This window comes from Budorcas taxicolor, chromosome 9 (assembly GCF_023091745.1).
Source record: "Budorcas taxicolor isolate Tak-1 chromosome 9, Takin1.1, whole genome shotgun sequence".
Classification (NCBI taxonomy): Eukaryota; Metazoa; Chordata; class Mammalia; order Artiodactyla; family Bovidae; genus Budorcas; species Budorcas taxicolor.
The window spans coordinates 19825775-19844601 of record NC_068918.1 but is presented as its reverse complement, the minus strand read 5'-3'; the positions used below and the strand labels follow the sequence as shown (position 1 = coordinate 19844601).

General features: G+C 38.7%; 1 protein-coding gene across 1 annotated transcript in view; it reads left to right on the top strand.

Annotated features, from left to right (window-relative positions):
- CLVS2 (clavesin 2) overlaps positions 1–18571 on the top strand; it is an 84208-nt gene extending 65637 nt beyond the window's left edge. Inside the window, exons 4-6 of the mRNA XM_052645967.1 lie at positions 4835–5055; positions 12184–12308; positions 18473–18571. Of these exons, the coding sequence (XP_052501927.1) occupies positions 4835–5055; positions 12184–12271 (309 nt within the window). The 3' untranslated portion in view covers positions 12272–12308; positions 18473–18571. The remainder of the gene's footprint in view (positions 1–4834; positions 5056–12183; positions 12309–18472) is intronic.
- Positions 18572–18827: the final 256 nt, after the last annotated feature.

Sequence of the window (18827 nt, the reverse complement as noted above, 5' to 3'; positions counted from 1 at the left end):
ACCAACGCAGGAGACATAAGAGACACAAGTTCAATCCCTGGGTCAGGAAGATCCCCTGAAGGAGGGCATGGCAGCCCCCTCCAGTATTCTTGCCTGGAGAATCCCATGGACAGAGGACCCTGGTGTGCTACAGTCCATAGAGTCCAAACAGTTGGACACGACTGAAGTGAGTTGGCACACACGCAGGGAGATCAGAAAAGTTGGAGCCAAGTGAGCTATTGGAGAGGATAGTAGTGCGTTGGATGGGTGGGAACGTGGTGCGCCAGCTCTTGGAGGGCCTTGCACACTGCCATCAGATCTGGGCTTTCCGTCAGAGTGAAATGAGTAGCATTTGAAAGACTGAGTTCAGGGGTGACTTGTTGTGACATGATTTTGACATGATTCTGCTCTGTTGAAAAGACTGAAGAGTGTCAAATCTATAAAATGAGGAAAGCTCTAAGTTTGGGAGTTATTTGGTGGAATTTGATGATTTTGACAATGCCTAAAAGAAGACAGTGCTGGCACTATTCTAGATGGAAGGGAGGTATTTGAATTTAACCATTTTAATTAAAACTACACGATTTGGGAATTTTTGTATGAGAAAATAATTATAAATTAAAACACCCTTAGTTTCTGCTTATATAATCAATGCACAATACAATGCTATTGTTATATTTCCTTCCTGGAATCCCAAGTGATTCAGCATTACAGTATTACTCAAGTACCTTATAATGCAAATGCTATAAATTTATGTTCTGAAAAGTTGGTAAAAGAAAACCTAAAGAAAAGTTGTGAATCATCTTTCACAAATGGACATTTAGTTCTTCATTTTCTTAAATTAAAGCAGACTTTGAGTTTCCAACATGTTGGGCTGATGGGAATGTCAACCTTAAGTGTTACAGAGATCCCTTCTCAAAATTTCACCAGTGTCTGGAATATTTCATGTATAGCCTAACTTACAATCCATCATGACCACTTTTGACATCTTCACTGTTCAAGCGAGTATTAGTTCCTTGAATTAAGGTCTCTTTTTGGACCCAAGCATCTTTATTGATGTTAGAGTCCAATGACTAAGTTTCAATCCACTATCCCAGTGAACTTTTTAGCTGGTTCATAGATGTGATCCTGTCACACCCCAAGAGCTGACAGGAACTGATTTTCCTACTAGTTGTCACAAGCTTTCTACTTCTTCCTCAGTATCATGGACTTTCTCTTGCTAATTCTTAAAAATATTTTACCCCCCTCTTCCTATAATTTTGGTCTCCTACCATAATCTCTTTAATGGCACAGTTTAGGAAAAAAACTTTTTTTTAAATTTTTAATTAAAGAATTCAGCCTAAGTATAATTGTAATGCAATCTGAGGGAAAAGAGCCCCTAAGGACCAGACTTCTTGAGTGAAATGGAGGAAGAAAAATATGTAAAAGGGAGAATGTAGTAAAACTTCAATAAACGATGAGACAAGTGTGTGTGTGGATGCTCCAGCAGATGAGTCGCAGGAGATGTGTTCACTGAAGGCGTTCATAGAGGACCTTAAAGGACTGGAGCAAGGGGAAGGGAGAAGCCAGTGGGGGGTTGTGAGCAGACTGATATGATCTGACTGATTCAAGTTTTGACACAGTCCTTTGGCTGCTGTGTTGCGAGTAGAGTCCCGGTGGCAAGGGTGGAAGTGGGGAGAGCAGTTAGGAGGCTCGTCAGTAACACAGTGGAAAGGATGATAGGAGCTGAGTGAGGCTTGTAGCAGTGGAGTTGTTCACATGTTTGAATGCAGGGTAGATTTTGGAGGTAGTACCAAAAGAATTTACTGACAACTTAGATTATGAGAGAAGTAAAAGATGAGTCAGAGGTTTTGGCCTGAGTAACTAGAAGCACATTTGTCCCATTAGCTGACCTTGAAAATAGGGAGAATCTGATTTAGGGGAGAAAGTTATAAGTTCCGTTTTGGATACAACGTGTTTGAGGTGCCCATTGATCATTTAAGTGGAGGTGTGACACAGAGAATAAAAATAGTAATATGGAGTTCAAAAGAGAGGTTTGGATTCAGGATACACATTTTCAGTGTATGGATGATATTTAAACCTTGTGTTTGTTCAGTCACTAAGTCGTGTCCGACTCTTTGCACCCCTATGAACGGCAGCGCATGAGCCTTCCCTGTCCTTCAGTTTCCCAGAGTTTGCTCAAACTGATGTCCATTGAGTTGGTGATGCCATCCAAACATGCCATCCTCTGTCACTCCCTTCTCCTCCTGCCCTCAATCTTTCCCAGCATCAGGGTCTTTTCCAATGAGTTGGCTCTTTGAATCAGGTGGCCAAAGTATTGGAGCTTCAGGTTCAGCATCAGTCCTTCCAATGAATATTTGGGGTTGATTTCCAAATTACCTGAGTGCAGTTAGAGAAGGTAATAAATCCAAGAACTGAAGCCTGAAACTCTCTGATGTTAAGATATTGCAGAAGCGGAACAACCAGCAAAAGGGACTGAAGATGGCATCTGTCAGATAGTAGGAAACCAAGAGATCCTGGGAGAAAGTGTTTTCATTGAGGAGAATTATCTACTCTACCCAGTGCTGCTGAGAGTTTGAGAAAAATAAGGATAGAGAATTATTGGACACTGAATTTAGCAGTGAGAAGGATCTTGACAAGAGCTATTTCCGTGTAGTGGTGGGAGGCAAACCTATTTGGATTGGATTCAAGAAAAATGGGACAAATGTACTTGGGCAATGAATATAGATAATTCCTTTGTTGCGTTTTCCAGTGAGAGGAAGGAGTGAATAGGATAATAACTGGAAATAGAAGTAGGGTCAAGATAGGTTTAATGCATCTGTATGGGGGGTAGGCAAGAGTAGAGTTGTTATGTGTGTTCTTTGATGGAAAACATACAGAGCAAAGTGGAAATCTGATGATATGAGAGAGACAAGAGAGAATTGCTGGGGAAATATAGCTGAGGGGAAGAGAGGATGAATTCTAGGGCACGGGTGGAGGGGTTGGCCTTTGTAGAGTGTATTCTTCCACTGAGCTGGGAGCAAAGGCAGAGCGTGTGGGCGCAGATGCTAGTGGGTGGATCTCATCTGGCCACCCTGTTTTTTTTCTGGGAAAGAGGAAACAAGGCCAGAGCTGAGAGTGATGTTGAGGGAGGAGGTAACAGAGTGTTGGCAAAAAGAGAAGAAGTAGTGTGAATTACATTTACTTTTCTATGGATTTATCACCATAACTCTTGCATGACTTGGAAGAGAAGGTTCCTGATGTGAAGCAATACGTCTGATGAAAGAAAGGTTGTATACCTAGTAAAGCAGGGATTTCAGGCACTAGAATTTCATCTTCCCAGGAAAATTATAGGGGTGTGTATGTTTCCTAGGCTGTTGTGCTCTGTAAATAGGAGTGGGAAGGTGGAGAATTTGCAAATAACCTGATTTACCTTGGGTCAGAAAGTATCTTCTGCCTCGGCAGTATTATGTATTCCACCAGCCTCTTGCTGTGGTCATTTTGGCCAGTACCTGCTCTCACGTGCTTTTACATTCTTCCATAATTTATTAGTATTACTTGTTGATTGGTGACTCCCATTCTTCTCATTTTATTTGACATGGACTAGTCTTTCTTTGGCTTGCTTTGGGCTTCCCTGGTGGCTCAGATGGTAAAGAATCCGCCTGCAGTGAGGGAGACCTCGGTTCAATCCCTGGGTTGGGAAGATCCCCTGGAGGAGGGCAGGGCAACCCACTCCGGTATTCTTGCCTGGAGAGTCTCCATGGACAGAGGCGCCTGGCGGGCCACAGTCCATGCGGTCGCAGAGCTGGACACGACTGAGCCACTAAGCACAGCACACACAGTCTTTCTTTGTTTTCCAAAATATGTATTTAAGTGGATTCTAAAAGTATGGAAAGCAAGATGAATGTCTTAGCTCTTTCATCTTGAACCTAAAATATGAAATTATTTCTAAGCCACTTATAAGCTATAATCTTTAAATAAATGTATAAATCTATATAAGATGACAGTAGTACTTTATTAGAGAAGACTGACCTTCAGTTCTGAGATTAATATAAAAGAAGAGAAAAGAGGTAGCTGTTTAGGGAGAAACAAATCTTGACTACGTAGCATAAGTGATCCTCCAATTTAACAAAAAGCTCTGTGTAGGCGGTAATAACAATGATTAACATATACACACAGCTTTACAGTTTCAACTCATTCCATTTACGATTTGAATGATAAGCATGGAAATCTGAAGGAGAGAAGATGCTGGCAACATTACAGGACATAACTCCTTTGGGATGTGACTCTTCAGTCACCCTTTCATTGTGATGATGCTAATCTACTTTTATTTGCATCACATACTTGGCATTATAAAGCAGTAATTTAGTGGTTATAGTATTCTTATTTGTATTGATGATAATGAGAAAGCCATACTGGTGACAGCTTTGGGGTTCAGTAACTTGAATGGGCTCAGCAGTTGATGAGGCCCTCATGAGAAAAGTCTGTTTTAATAGCGTTCATTATGCACATCCTCAGCTCTGCACAACTAACACCAGGATAATGTGCCGATCGAAGTAGGCACATTCGATTCTACTCTTGTTCCCAGCTATGAAGCAGGAAACTAAATGTTCAGTTCCAGTTCTTTAAAAACGATCTGACCTTCTAGAAGCTACTTAAAGTCCCTGAGCCTCAGGATTTTTATATGAAATATTAAGATTATGACACCAGCCTGCCTGTTTCACAGAGTAGAAGAGAGGCTTAAATATGTTAACAGACATGGAAAACTCTTGTTCTGGCTCTTTCTCAATCCCTCCTCCTACCCTACCCCAATCCCTGGCGTCCACACGGCATTCATTCTCCTCTACGGGTTTTTCCCACCCTCTTCTTGTGTTTGTAGATATTTTTGCATGGTAACAACCTGAACAGTCTACACCAACTAATTCATCCTGAGATTCTGCCCTCTGAGTTTGGAGGAATGCTGCCCCCTTATGACATGGGAACCTGGGCAAGAACACTGCTGGACCACGAGTACGATGATGACAGCGAATACAATGTGGACTCCTACAGCATGCCTGTCAAGGAGGTAGAGAAAGAGCTGTCCCCCAAGTCCATGAAGAGGTGAGCAGGGGGTACCTGGGAAGTGGGCTGGGCCAGGGCGGGGACGCTTGATGCAACTCCAGATTTTATATTGTTCTAAAGTAGATACTTGGTGGGACTTTAAAGCTTTTCATGCTCCTGTGTTTGGATGTCTAGGAGTTTTGAGTCAAAGATAAAGTCATTCAAGGTAACCTCCACCCAGAGTTCTGCTCCAGATTCACAGAGAGTCTAGCTGGCCCCTTAGAAGTCACCCAATCCAGTGGCTTTTCAAACTGTACCTTAAGGTTCTTGTTGAGTGCCTCAGGGCAAGTGGGGTGGCGTGGGGACACTGCCCCTCTCCACTGCAGTGAGATGGTCTGAACAATTTTTTGGACTTCTGTGTAAGATTTCGTTTGAAGAAAGGGATTCATAGCAAGCACACGCATACACACACACTTCAAACATTATCACTCAAAGCTTCTGTTCCTTTTTCAGTATCTGTGCCGGGTTTCTCTTTAAACGTTTCTATCTAGCCATTCCCAGGGCAAAACCTTCTGTTTCCCAGGGCTTTAATCTTTACAGAATTCATTCTTGAGAATATCTCATTTTCTGGACTCTTATGGTATTATCAGGCCTGTTTTCTCTCAATCAATGTGTATTTATTTCAACACATGCTCTGTAATAGAAGCTTTCCTAAATGTTTTGGATTCAGTGTGTATAAAACATATGTCTTGCCATAGCCTACTGGTGATTGAGGGCAGGGGAGTTGCTAGACACATGCAAATGCAGAACTGACTCTGTGTTCGCATTCTGTAGCAAACCAGAAGACTTCTAATTCTCATGCCACCCCAGGCTGTACCAGCCCAGCCTTCATTTGGATAATGGCAACAAATATTATTTCTTGGTTGATTTCCCGTCCTGGAAACTTAGGAACCACAGCTCCTACAATTTTTCTTCACCTAGTTCAGGGAGGACCCAAGAGCATCTTACATGTCATCCCCAACACTGTCTTACATCCTTCTCTGATGACAGTCTTGTGGTCTTTCAGTTACCACTGACTCATGCAGTGACAACCCTGTTATTTTAGACTGACCTCTTAGATTTGTTGCTGTTGCTGATGCTAGTGTGTGGTGTGTGTGTGTGTGTGTGTGTGTGTGTGTGTGTGTGTGTGTGTGAGATGCCTTCCTCTCCCAGATTGCTCTACAACTTGGACAAAATGGGAAGGTCAGTGACATCTCCAGCTTTAATTTTTCCATTAATCGACAAGATTATGTTTAAATGAAGTTTGGGATTCTCAACTCATTTCCCTTTGAAACGAGTCTTCCTAATTTGAGTTTTATGCTCTGCTAAAAGGGTTCACTGATGGGCTCTCAAAGGAGTCTGTTAAGTGCTAAAAGTTGTGTTCAAAACTGTGTGTGTATATGTGTGGGTGTATATATATGGGTGTATATATTTCCCTGGTGGCTAAGAGGGTAGAGTTTCTGTCTATAGTGAAGGACACCTGGAGAAGGGAATGGCTACCCACTCCAGTATTCTTGCCTGGAGAATTCCACGGACAGAGGAGCCTGGTGGGCTACAGTCCATGGGGTCACAAATAGCCAGACACAACTGAGTGCTAACATATACACACACATATACGTGTGTGTTTGTGTTTATAGTGCATTTTTTTTCTGGAGAGAAGGCATATTTCATCACATTCTCAAAGTTTTCTAAGACAAAAATGGTTAAAAGCCATTGCCTAAGAATAGGTTCCTTCTGATAAAAATAAAAATCCTAATAATGATAATTATTACAATCTATCACTTATTACCAACTTCTTGCGAGTTAGGCCCTTGTGTACTGTGCTTAATTGCTCAGTCATGTCCGACTCTTTGCGACCCCATGGACTGTAGCCCTCCAGGCTCCTCTGTCCATGGGAATTCTCCAGGCAAGAACACGGGAGTAGGTTGTCATGCCATCCTCCAGGAGAATGTTCCCAATCCAGGGATCAAACCCAGGTCTCCTGCATTGCAGGTGGATTCTTTACCATCTGAGCCACCAGGGAAGCCCAAGAATACTGGAGTGGGTAGCCTGTCCCTTCTCCAGGGGAACTTCCCGGCCCAAAAGTTGAACCAGGGTCTCCTGCATTGCAGGCGGATTCTTTACCAGCTGAGCCACCAGGGAAGCCCTGAGTTAAGCCCTTACCAGGTACTTTTTTTGGGGTAAAATTCATTTAAGTTTCATAGCAACCCTATTAAATAGATATTTGTATCCCCAAAGTCACATAGTCTATATGTGAAGGAATAGGATTCCAGTCTATGAGGTATGGAGTCTTTCACGTTGTGAATATAACTCTCTTCTCCTCTTCTGTGTCAGCGTGACACAGAACACCCTCACTCTAGAACTGAGCTATCGGAGGATTCAGAGACAGCTCTCATAGGTGTCCTCAGTTTTTTCGCTTGCCAGCCAGTGATGCTTATTTCCTTCAGCCCCTCCTTCTGTGACTTGTTAACTAGCGCGGTCCCTTCCTCTGAGCATACTTCTCTCCATATCCTCTGCAGTCTTAGCTGTATCCTCATCACCTGCACTTCCTCCAAAATTTCTTACCTGCTGTCTTTGCCTCTACCCTTATCCTTCTCCATTTATTATCCATGTGTCAATCAAAATGATGTTTTTAAAGTGTAAATCAGGTTGTTTCACTTCTCTGCTTTGAATTTTTAATGACTGGTAATTATACAAGGCATACAATCAATTTCATATTGTGACTTACAATATGCTACGTAATCTGACTCTGCCTACCTCTTTCCTCCAAGTTTATCTCCCTTTTCTCTCCACCTTTCACACACAGCAGTTTTCTTTATTCTCCTTCAGCCTCTGGTTGGAATGTCCTTTTCCTCTATTTTTCAATGGCTGGCCCCAATCAAAGGTCACCTCCTCCAGAAGGTCTTTTGGTTAGGCACCAGGTCTTAATAAGCTCTACTCTGCCTTCTAGCCACTTCCAATCAGTCGTCTCCTTTATTTTCTTTATAGCTCATTATTAGCCTGTGAAATGATTGATTTGATTTAATTGTTTATCTCTTTCATCCTGCCATGTAAGCTTCAGGGAGACTTCAGTGGCTTTGTCTATCCTGTTTTCTTAGCATGCTCACGAAGTACCAGTCAAATGAAGGAGTTCTCTTCTGTCTGTCAGTGGCCCGTTTTAAGTGCAGTGTTTAGAAAGGTAGGGGTGACAGTTGATGCTATCACCGCTTCCATTGAGATTCCAGAATCCTGGCTCTGCAGCGTAGACCTCCCTGGCTTCCTGTGTTTCTGTTGTTCTCACTGCTGTCTTTCAGGCTGCCAGGGTACATTGCTGACTCACGTGGAGCTCCTTAAAACTAGTCTCCTTACTTCTACACCTTTATCCTCATAACTCTCTATTTCTATATTTAGCTCTTTCTTCTAAGCACATTATTTTAATTGATTGACATCATCTTGTCAGGTTTGGTTCCGGCGATCCACCTTTTGAGGTCTTTTTGGATCCTGCTTCTCTTTCCAATTAATCAGGCCATTTTGTCCCCTGCAGACTTGGCTCATAGCATGATGACGTCCCCAACCCCGAGTTTCTTGCTTCTAACTTGGGCCAATTGGAATTTCAGACCCTTTGTTTGGTATAGGTTTTGCATCCTGTGAAGCTTATATGGTTCTATTTGAAAACTCCTGAAGAATGAAATCAAGAGAGTTGTTTCACATGATTTTTATCTTCTCTTTGGCAGGGAATAGCAGTTCCCCATCAAGGATGGGATAAAATTGTTTCTGGATCCCACCTTTCCTTCCTTTTCTTTTCCAGTTTTATATCATTTTTAGATTGAGAGGGGGAAAAATCATTCCTTCACAAATGAGTTGTAGATAACTGTTCCTTTGGGTGAATTCAGCTTCTTGTATAGGAAGAAGAAATAGCAACCCACTGAAGTATTCTCACCTGTAGAATCCCATGGACAGAGCAGCCTGGTGGGCTACAGTCCATGGGGTCTCAAAAAGTTGGACATGACTGTGTGACTGAGTGTGATAGGAAGATTATGTTTTGTGTTAATTTGTGGAAAGATAGCATAATCAAGTGAAAGAATACAAAGCTCATTAGATCATGGGTAATACGTGCTTCCACTTTATTAGATAATATTCAGCATCTATTGTTACTACCTGTCAAATTCTATCTAATGTTTTGTATATATCAACTCCTTTGCTTTTCTAAACAACTAGTAAGGTGATACTGTATCCATCTTATTGATGAGGAAACCCAGATACAGAGAAGGTAAGTAACTTCTACATGCTCCATAGCTACAAAGCCACAGTGCTAATATTGGAACACAGGCAGCAGTATTCTGTAAGTCATTTCTTTAACTGCTACCATATGCTATTTGCCAGAATTAATGCTGGGGATTATGCATGCATTATTGATTGCACTTGATCCTTAGTACATTTGTATGATGTAGATATTATTTTCCCCATTTCACAAGTAAGGGAACAAAATCTTAGGACATTCAAATAGCCTCCAGTTGGTCACGGAACTAGTTAATCACAGGAAGTGGAATTGGAATCCATTTCTGTCCAAAATCGAGTCTTTCAAGCACTAAGGTATAGCACAATATTGTAAATGCATAATAAATGAATAAATGATACCTGGATAATTAAAGTCAAACTACAGGTTTTCATGGGAAAAAGTTATTCATTGAAAGACAGCAGAGCCTGGAGACTAAGACGTACCATGAGTTAATGACAGATAGCGTCCTCTGTTGTAGTTGAAAAAGACCAATTCAATAACCAATCATGCGCAAATAACCCTGTTGTTTTGTACAAGAGGGCAAAAAGAAAGTTTAGACTAAAACAAAACAACAGGACACTTGGGACAATTAAATACCAAAAAAGTCTTAATCAGAAATTGTTTCTTTCTGTCTTACTTTATTGAGGAATTTCTCTGCATATGGAGCCAGCAGCGTTCATAATCGGACAAGTCTAACATCTGTAGTGCATGATAAAAACAAACTAGAAAGTTAATCCCAGCTTGAATAGTGCACTACAATTTAAAATATTTTATTAAAATTGCCATGAAAGAAAGAAAAAAAGAAAGAAAGTGAAGTTGCTCAGTCGTGTCTGACTCTTTGCGACCTCATGGACTGTAGCCTATCAGGCTCCTCCATCCATGGGATTTTCCAGACAAGAGTACTGGAGTGGGTTGCCATTGCCTTCTCCAGGGGATCCTCCTGACCCAGGAATTGAACCCAGGTCTCCTGCACTGCAGGCAGACGCTTTACCACCTGAACCACCAAAGTAGTTAAGGAAAGTAACAATATATAAGACGTGTGTATGTGTGTGTGTGTGTGTGTGTACAATGTATGTTTTAATAGAACATTATAGCAAATGCTAAATGTGTAGACTCTATGCTGTCTGAAGAGCTTTAGCGTGTACTTAATATTATTAGGATGTACCTCAACATTTGTATACTTCATGAGATTTTAAAATAACTTTTCTGTAAAGAATTTTTTTCTTCACAGGATAAATTGCTTTATCTTCATCACTCTCCAGTTTGAATGCTTGACATCCAGCTTCTTTCAGTTTGGAAAGTATTTATTGGATAAGAATTAAGACATTGAAACCCTGCTGTGTAACAGACTCTGTGATGCACATTGTGTCTGTTGTAGGAGAGACACTGACAAAGTCCCTGCTTATGAAACTTCTAGTCCAGTGGGCAATAGTGGTTAACTTAGTGCAGGACATTAAATGAACCTCTGCATATTTTAGCATGGATTCATCTTGGGGAACCAATTATTTTAGTTGAGTCTAAGAAGAATAATGTTACAGGTCTAATTGCTAAGTGTTTTGTGCAACTGTCAACTGTGTTGAAGTGTATTTTATTCATGTACTGTGTTCTAAGATAAATTATCATTGCTCCTTTCCCTCTTTCTTTCTCTCCTGCACAGACACACGTGCGCACAGACACACGTGCGCACACACACACACAAACACACACCATATTCAACTGTGGTTATTCTCCATTCTGATTTATGCATCTAATACCTATTACTGAGATAAAACAGTGAAAATGACTTAGAAAATAAACCTCCTGATATAAGTGTTCTCACCTTCCTCTTTATTCTCTCTTTAGAAATGAATTTAAGTTTACTTAAATGAAAGTCGATTTATCAGTTAATCTTGTAATTATTTTTGCTTTGATAATTCCTTCCATTGCTGTTCATTTTCATTAGCCTGTGTGGTTGTATTTTCACTTATAGTCTTTCTTTTTGAAAGTTAATGAGGTCTACTAAGACTCATATTGTCCCAGCAATAGCCAAATGGCTGGAATGCAGCAGCAGGGGAAAAATTCATTACGGAGGAGGAATTTAAAAGGACGGCTGCTTCTTTAATGCCGTAGCCATTAAGATGGCAGCTTCCTGCCACCACAGTAGCACGTTTCATTGACTTTCCTCCTTCTCAGTGTTGTTTCCTGGTGATGAATTGAGATGTAATTCCCACCTGCTATCAAAAGCATATGTAAGGGTTTTCACATTATTTGTTTCTCTAATAGTAAAGTACTGCTGCCTAAATAAGAGAGGTTTTTAAAGTTTTAAACTTTTTTAAAGTTTTAAAGCGTTTCATAGATTTTCAAGAATAAGATTGATTTTATTCAGATGTTCTAGTGGAAAATTTAACAAAACTCATATTGAAATATTGATTTTCTCCTAATGTGCTCATTATGTATGAAAAGAAAAGATGGTTAAAAATGCACATTCCCGTTGAAGTTGTTTCGTAAGCCCTTTAAGCCAGAAATCAAGGCTCCTATTATTTCTACTTCATTTCTTATAATGGTAAATTCACCATAATCATTTCCCCTTTTAGTGATGTCCTCTTGGAATATGTCAGTCCTGTACTAGAAGTTCTCAGTCTCAAAGAAAAGGCTCTTCTTGATTGTAAAGATGAGACTTAAGCCTGTTATTGTGTATTTAGAATCCTCTGTTGTGCACTATTGTATTTAGAGGCCAGAGGGGGTTGCTTCCTCTGAAATGATCTCTCTCAATGTGTGGCATTCTCTGTTCATAAATCCCTTGATGTAGAAGTTAATCCACATCAAAGAGAGAAGTAATAAAGGAGAAAAGACAGAGAAGAGAATGTGAATGTTTGGCAGTAACGCGCTGACATTGGCTTTATCATTTCCAGATCGCAATCAGTTGTGGATCCTACAGTGCTAAAACGCATGGATAAAAATGAGGAAGAAAACATGCAACCTTTGCTCTCTCTGGACTGATAGCTTCTCTACCCTCTCCATGGATTAGAAACGGAAGGTACATGTTTTCAGCACCAGGGCCAGCGCTGTGGATGAATTACCAGCTGGAAACGTATTTATTCATGTTAATGTAGCATAATATATAATAAGGCATCAGGCTTTCCCATTTGCCTGAACCATGGGTGCCCTGGTATAGATTTAAAGAAAAGTCAATAATTTATTCTGTAAGTGCCAAGTTCTTTGTAAATACAATGTAATCTTCACGTCAAGTTTGTAAATTTTAGTAGTAACTTAAATTGGAAGATTGGCTTTTGAGTCCATGCCAGTGATATGAACTGTAACAAGACCAGAAAAGATACATAAACAATCTAAGCTAATTAAATGTAGCCCTGTTTCCTATGGAGCCATATTTCAGCTATCATAGTGATTGTTTCATTGTTTTCCTCTGAAACTCTCTGTCATACTCAAATGTACGTTTAATGGGCACAGGGAGCTAAATGAGTCTAGGAAATTATTATGATAAATGTATTTCCTGTCTAGGGATTTTCAGTTCACAGAAAATGTACCCTAGTGACTATCACTGGCCTTGAATTTGAGAGGCAAGAAATGGCAAATAACCTGGTAAACTCAACACTTGAACTCTTCTATGTTGTTTAGTTCCTGGAGTCTTGTGAAAATATATGTTCCCCAAAGTAAGACGTGGAATTCTGAAAGAGAGTGGATTCTTTATAAACTGCTATCTTCACACTGTGTCCTTGACTCAAGATCCCATTATATGCCTGTCTGGTGTAATTTAAGAACTTTATCCTGAAAAACTCTTTGACCAAGAGAAAGAGAACCAATACTTGAGTAGTGTTTGACAGCTAATTTTGAACAGAAAAGTTGCCAAGTACTGATAAGGGGCTAATTTCTAATTCTTGTGACTGGTTGAGAAAATATATATATTCACACACACACACATATATATTTTTACTGAGCTTTGGTAAATCTGTGATGTGACAGGCTTATAAAATAAATCATGCATATTCAATGGTCTTAGAGATGTTATAGATTATTGTCTGAGATGTTAACTCTGGAAAACCACTTCCACTAAAGTTAATGAAAATGAGGTATTGTGAAACAGACTTCCTGTGAATTTATTTAAGGGAATTCAATTTAATTTGTAATGCAATCTTGTATCTGTGCCATGTCAGTGAAATATATTTTTTCTTCAAAAAAAACACAACAGGTCTCAACATAGCATAGGCAGTATCAGGTGACAGAGAATAATACTGTTTTTCTCAAATTCAGGTTAATTATCCTAATGATCCTGGAAGTACACATTTTCTTCTCAGAAAAGATTTTAAGAACATATTGCATCTAGGAGACATAATGAGAGCTTCTGAGGGCATCTGAGAGTCTATGTTATAGTTTAAATCTAGATTTGGAATCCTTATGTTAAAGTTTTCTTTTCACAAAAATTTTGCAAGGATAGCACATTTAAAAAATTTAACTTTAAATTTCAAATTCTAGTGTGAAAAAGCAAGATTCTTACCACCCTTTCAGAGTGGTAATTTTTGAGACTGAGGCTTAACCATTAAGATATTGTCTTGAAAGAAAAATATCTCAAGGAACTTATGGAAAGCAACAGAAATAAAGGCATGTAGCAGCCTTTATATACTTTTTAGCCAAAAGCTTTAAAAAGTCCGGTTATAATTCTGTAGCCCAGAATCTTAAAATTAATATCAACACATGATTCTGCTGTGTCACCAATGAACTGTCTAGTGTTTGTAAAAATACATAAGTACACATAGATATTATGAATGAAAGATACCTTTAAAATGCCAACCTCCAATCAAGTGCAGAAGAATAATGAGTCAGGTCCTCTGCTCTACCCATAAATGTTGTAGAGATCAGAATGCACTGGAAGAAAAAGCCACAGTAACTCTAATCTTTCTAAGAACCCTGACCAAAGGTGTTCTTATGTTTTTTCCTACTTGGCGTCGTACATTTTTTAGCCCTGGGCTCTATATACTGTACAAGCAAGTGTTAGACAATATGATGCGTTGGAATAAAATGAAACAACTAAGTTCAGAAGGCCAGTCAACTTTTCATTTTCATGAGTTTCTTTGATATGCACCATTTATTGCCAAATTCAGAATTCTACCAGCTTCGGATGTCAACCAGCATAGCCGGCTTTTTTACCCTGTCATATATAAAGATATCTCGGAAGGCATATTTTATATGTATACCTACCCACGTAGAAGTGTCATTCACACTCTCTCACTACCCGACATTTGGAACCTGCTCTCGACTGCTCTCCTTCAAATGAGCAATTGAGAGTTGTCTGGGTTGTGTAAAATATTTTTAAATGCCTGAACAAACGACAACAATCTTGTATTTGAAATTGCTGTATCTAGTTCAGTCTGCCTATGATATCTGCAGCCTGAAAAAAAAAACATTCAGTAATCTTTTAAAGCTGCTTATAGAACATTTGATCAACTTTATGAATTTTCCCCTCAGCACCAGCTAACTGACACCATTTAGGAGTTTTCTTTTTCCTCATGGTTTTCTGTGGTATGTGGTTATGTTTAATGTTACATAACTTAATAAATGGGGCTTCCCTGGTGGCTCAGCGGGTAAAGCATCTGCCTACAGTGTGGGAGACCTTGGTTCAATTCCTGGGCTGGGAAGACCCCCTGGAGAAGGAAACGGCAACCCACTCTAGTACTTAATAAATAAGCACCCTTATATTCTTTCGATTTGCTTGAGATAGTACATCCCCACTCATACACAGACACAAACACTACGCTGTTTGCCCTAATGATTTGCCTCTCTATTTTGACAGCTGTGCTTTTCCTTTTCAGTTATCTCGTTACTTAAACTTTGTAGATGTCAAAGAATCATCACATTTGATTTGGAATAGGCCAGTAATTCATTTACTCCCTTCACTCAGCCTTCCTTACCTTCTACATCTGGTAATATTTCTTGTCTCCAATTTTTCAGGGGCAGCTGCTTCCAAAGCTGGTTAAAAATAAGTAGCTTCCTTATGTTTTCAGTGGTATTTGCACACATTTTTGACTGATATTTTTAAAGGAAGAGATTATCATAAAAATATCCTCTAAGAAATATGAAGTGCCTCTTTTAAAATGGAATAAAGCAGTGATACTAGAATATGGATTCTATTTGTTCTCTCTTCCAAAAAGTAAATACATGCATCTCTATTATAAGGGTGAAATACAGATATCATTTGAAGAAGGATATTTGAGGTCTATTTGAGGTCTTGCTTTGAGCTTTCTTGTATAGTATTAAGTCTTTATTGTGTAAGTTCAATATAGTAACTTGAAAACATTATTGACAAAGAAAAATACAGTATTAAATTGAGTTTTGCAAGCAACTTTTTGAAATGAGCATTCATGATTACTTTTATTTCAATAATGGTTTACGTAGGTGTGAGCAGGGACATTCCTTAAGTCCATGTAAAATCCCTGTTTTCTTTACAATACTGGAAATTCACACAGTCATAAGCAAGAAAGCCAAGCAGCTGGTTTCTCTTTAATATTAACTAGGTCACATTGTTAAATTAAACATTTGAAGTTTCTGTAATATTCCTGAGGAAACAGAGGCCCTCTAAGGCATCCAGAAAATGCAGAGTTGTTTTAGATATCGAGAAATATGTTTACGACTTGTCACATAAAGAAACTTGGGGCCATGGCAGTGTGTCTTTAGGAACAGACTTCCTTTTCTTCTACAAATAACCCCAAAGCATATGGACATACCTTTACAGAAGTTCTATCAAGAAAACCTGCTGAAAAGTTGTACGGTCCTCTGTTGTTTTAAGTGTCTAGCTGGTTTGGCTGGTTAATAATATCTCTTTGGCTTCTTATTTGTCATGTATTTATAGATGATTACTTGAAACACTGCTTTCAGTTATGAGGCTTTTTCAGAATGATTTTCAACACACAAAATAAATGGAGCAGAGCTCTGGTACAATGTGTGAACGTTCAGATTTGGTATTTATATTTTTTGCATCAGTCAGCTAATAGGCAAATGTTCCATTTTATATGTGCTATTTAGATATTATAGATATATGGTCTAAGAAACAGTGATACATTTTAAAATTATGAGGCTATTAGATCATGTAAGAATCAGCAGATTATCTAAAATATATTAGAACAAACATAGAGGATTGGCTAGGTGGGTAGCATGTGTAATTATCTTTAGCAATGAAAAGGATTTTTTTTTTAAATTTTTGCTTTAGTTGAGAAAACTACTTTCTGATATGTTATTAGAACTAGTTAGCAGTGTTACCAGTATTCTTGCCTGGAAAATTCCACAGACAGAAGAGCCTGGTGGGGTATAGTCCATGAGGTCGCAAAGAGTCAGACATGACCCAGCACACACACACATATCCAGCACTATTAATAAATAGTGAAAGGGAGAAAATAATCAATATAAAAGAAGGCTTGGCTTTGAAACATTATTATATCTCAACTTAAAGAATATAATTTTTTTCATGAATTGAAGTTTTTATTTTATAAATATCTATAGGTTAGCCCCACACATGGACATAATACTGTGGAATCTATTCTGTGCTGTGTAGAAATTTATTCCCCTGTACCACAGGAAAAAAATATAAAATAGTAATTCACTGGACTGAAACACCCAAGTTGTACTATTTTTTTAAAGGAGTGCAAATGGTACTGTTGAAATAAAAAGATATATTTAGAAACCAAATAAGTATAGGTATTAAATACAATAAATGCACTTTTATAATAAATAGTGGATATTGTTACGTTTAGACGGTGTTTGGTCAGTATTTGACTAAGTTTCAAGTTTCATGCATATATTTTTGTCCTTAATGATACTGATGCATTTTTTCTGTCAAAATTAGTTTTTGTGGTGAATGAGAGGGACCTAGATGAGAATCAAAATAAACTTTAACAGAACAATTAAGAGTAAACAAATCCTAAACCATATTAAAAAATTGCAATGAATTATAATTGGTTTACATATAACAGAGGTTCAAAGCTTTGTCTTGTTTCTCACTCAGTCTTTCAGTTTTCATATTTTTGCAAAAGATAAATGAAACTTTCCAACCTAAGTAGTTTTTGTGTTCAAAACTGTCCAGATTAAATAAGAACACTACTAAGCATACTCTTTACTATCTGGCCCAACTACCTTTGACCTTTTGAAGGAGTTGTTTGTTATAATACAATATTATAAATGATATAATTTTGAATAAATACACATTTCTGCTTTTAAAAAAGCCTTTATTTTGCATATGGTAAATGTTGAATTTTGTACTGTGGGTTTGTCGCATCTGTGAAATGGAGATTTCTAAAATGTCATCTAAAAACGGACAACAGTAATTTCATTTTGAGAGAAATTGTAGCTAGCCGTTTTGGTTAGAACACCTGAAATTTTCTGATACTTGTATGTTTGGGGTTAAAGGGAAAAACACAGTTTCATCAAAATTACATTTTCAGTATGTTGTAACTTCTAGATAAGTCTTCAAAGGAGAGCTTGAAAGAAGAAAGTTAACTTCTAAGTCTCATGGAGCAGTGGGAATGATCAATCAGTAAAATAGCATTTTCATGCAAAGTTATTGGATTAAACGAGAAACTAATTATAAAAGCATTAATTTCAATAAATCCTATAAAAATAATTCTGGTTCAAAATATTAAGTAGAATAAAATTTTCAGTTTAACTTGAAAGAAATGCCTACTCAATAAATACACAGTTGTATCTTCTGTGAGTTTCCTCGTTTATCCTATCTGTGGATGAAAAATCATCTAACGAGGGGAAGAGACATCCGGAACCCTTTATAACTGACGTATGACTTTAGCTCAGATGCGGATGATTTCCCTGTGCCCAGCTTTGGAGGTTATCCTGTCTCTTAGAGTTGCCTCCTCCCCCAGCTCCGTCAGGAGAAGCCCAAGTTTTCTAGCAGCTACTGGAGCATTCTGATGGGAATAAACACAGGCAACCAGAGAACACCAAAAAAGCCAGAGATGCAGCCTGCACTTCTTGTCGCCTAAAAGTGCATTAACTGTAGCATTCATTCTAAATACAGAAGATGATTTCAAAATGTCAAGAGTTTCTGATATCAAGAGTTAAATATCAGGAAAAGAGGGCATGGGGACATGATGGGCAGGGCGGTGAAGTGTAGCAGCACCAAAACCCTTATCTCTGAGTAATCACTTTTCTCTGAAGATAAAATATACTCTTATTCCCCTTTAGCTTCCCCAGGGGCTCAGCCTTAAAGAATCCACCTGCAATGCAGGAGCTGCAGAAGACATGGGTTCAATCCCTGGGTAAGAAAGACCCCCTGGAGGCAGAAATGGCAACCCACTTCAGTATTCTTGCCAGGAGGATTCCATGGACAGAGGAGCCAGGTGGGCTATAGTCCACAGGACACGACTCAGTCGACTTAGCACACACAGATGCTCTTATTCCCATTTTTCTAACTGGAAACATAAAAGTATCCACTGGAAACTGTATATGCTTTGTAATCTTTTCAGGAAAAAAAGTGCTGCATTATACACACAAAAACACAATTCACTCAGTTGCGTAGGACTGAAATATTTGCATGCTG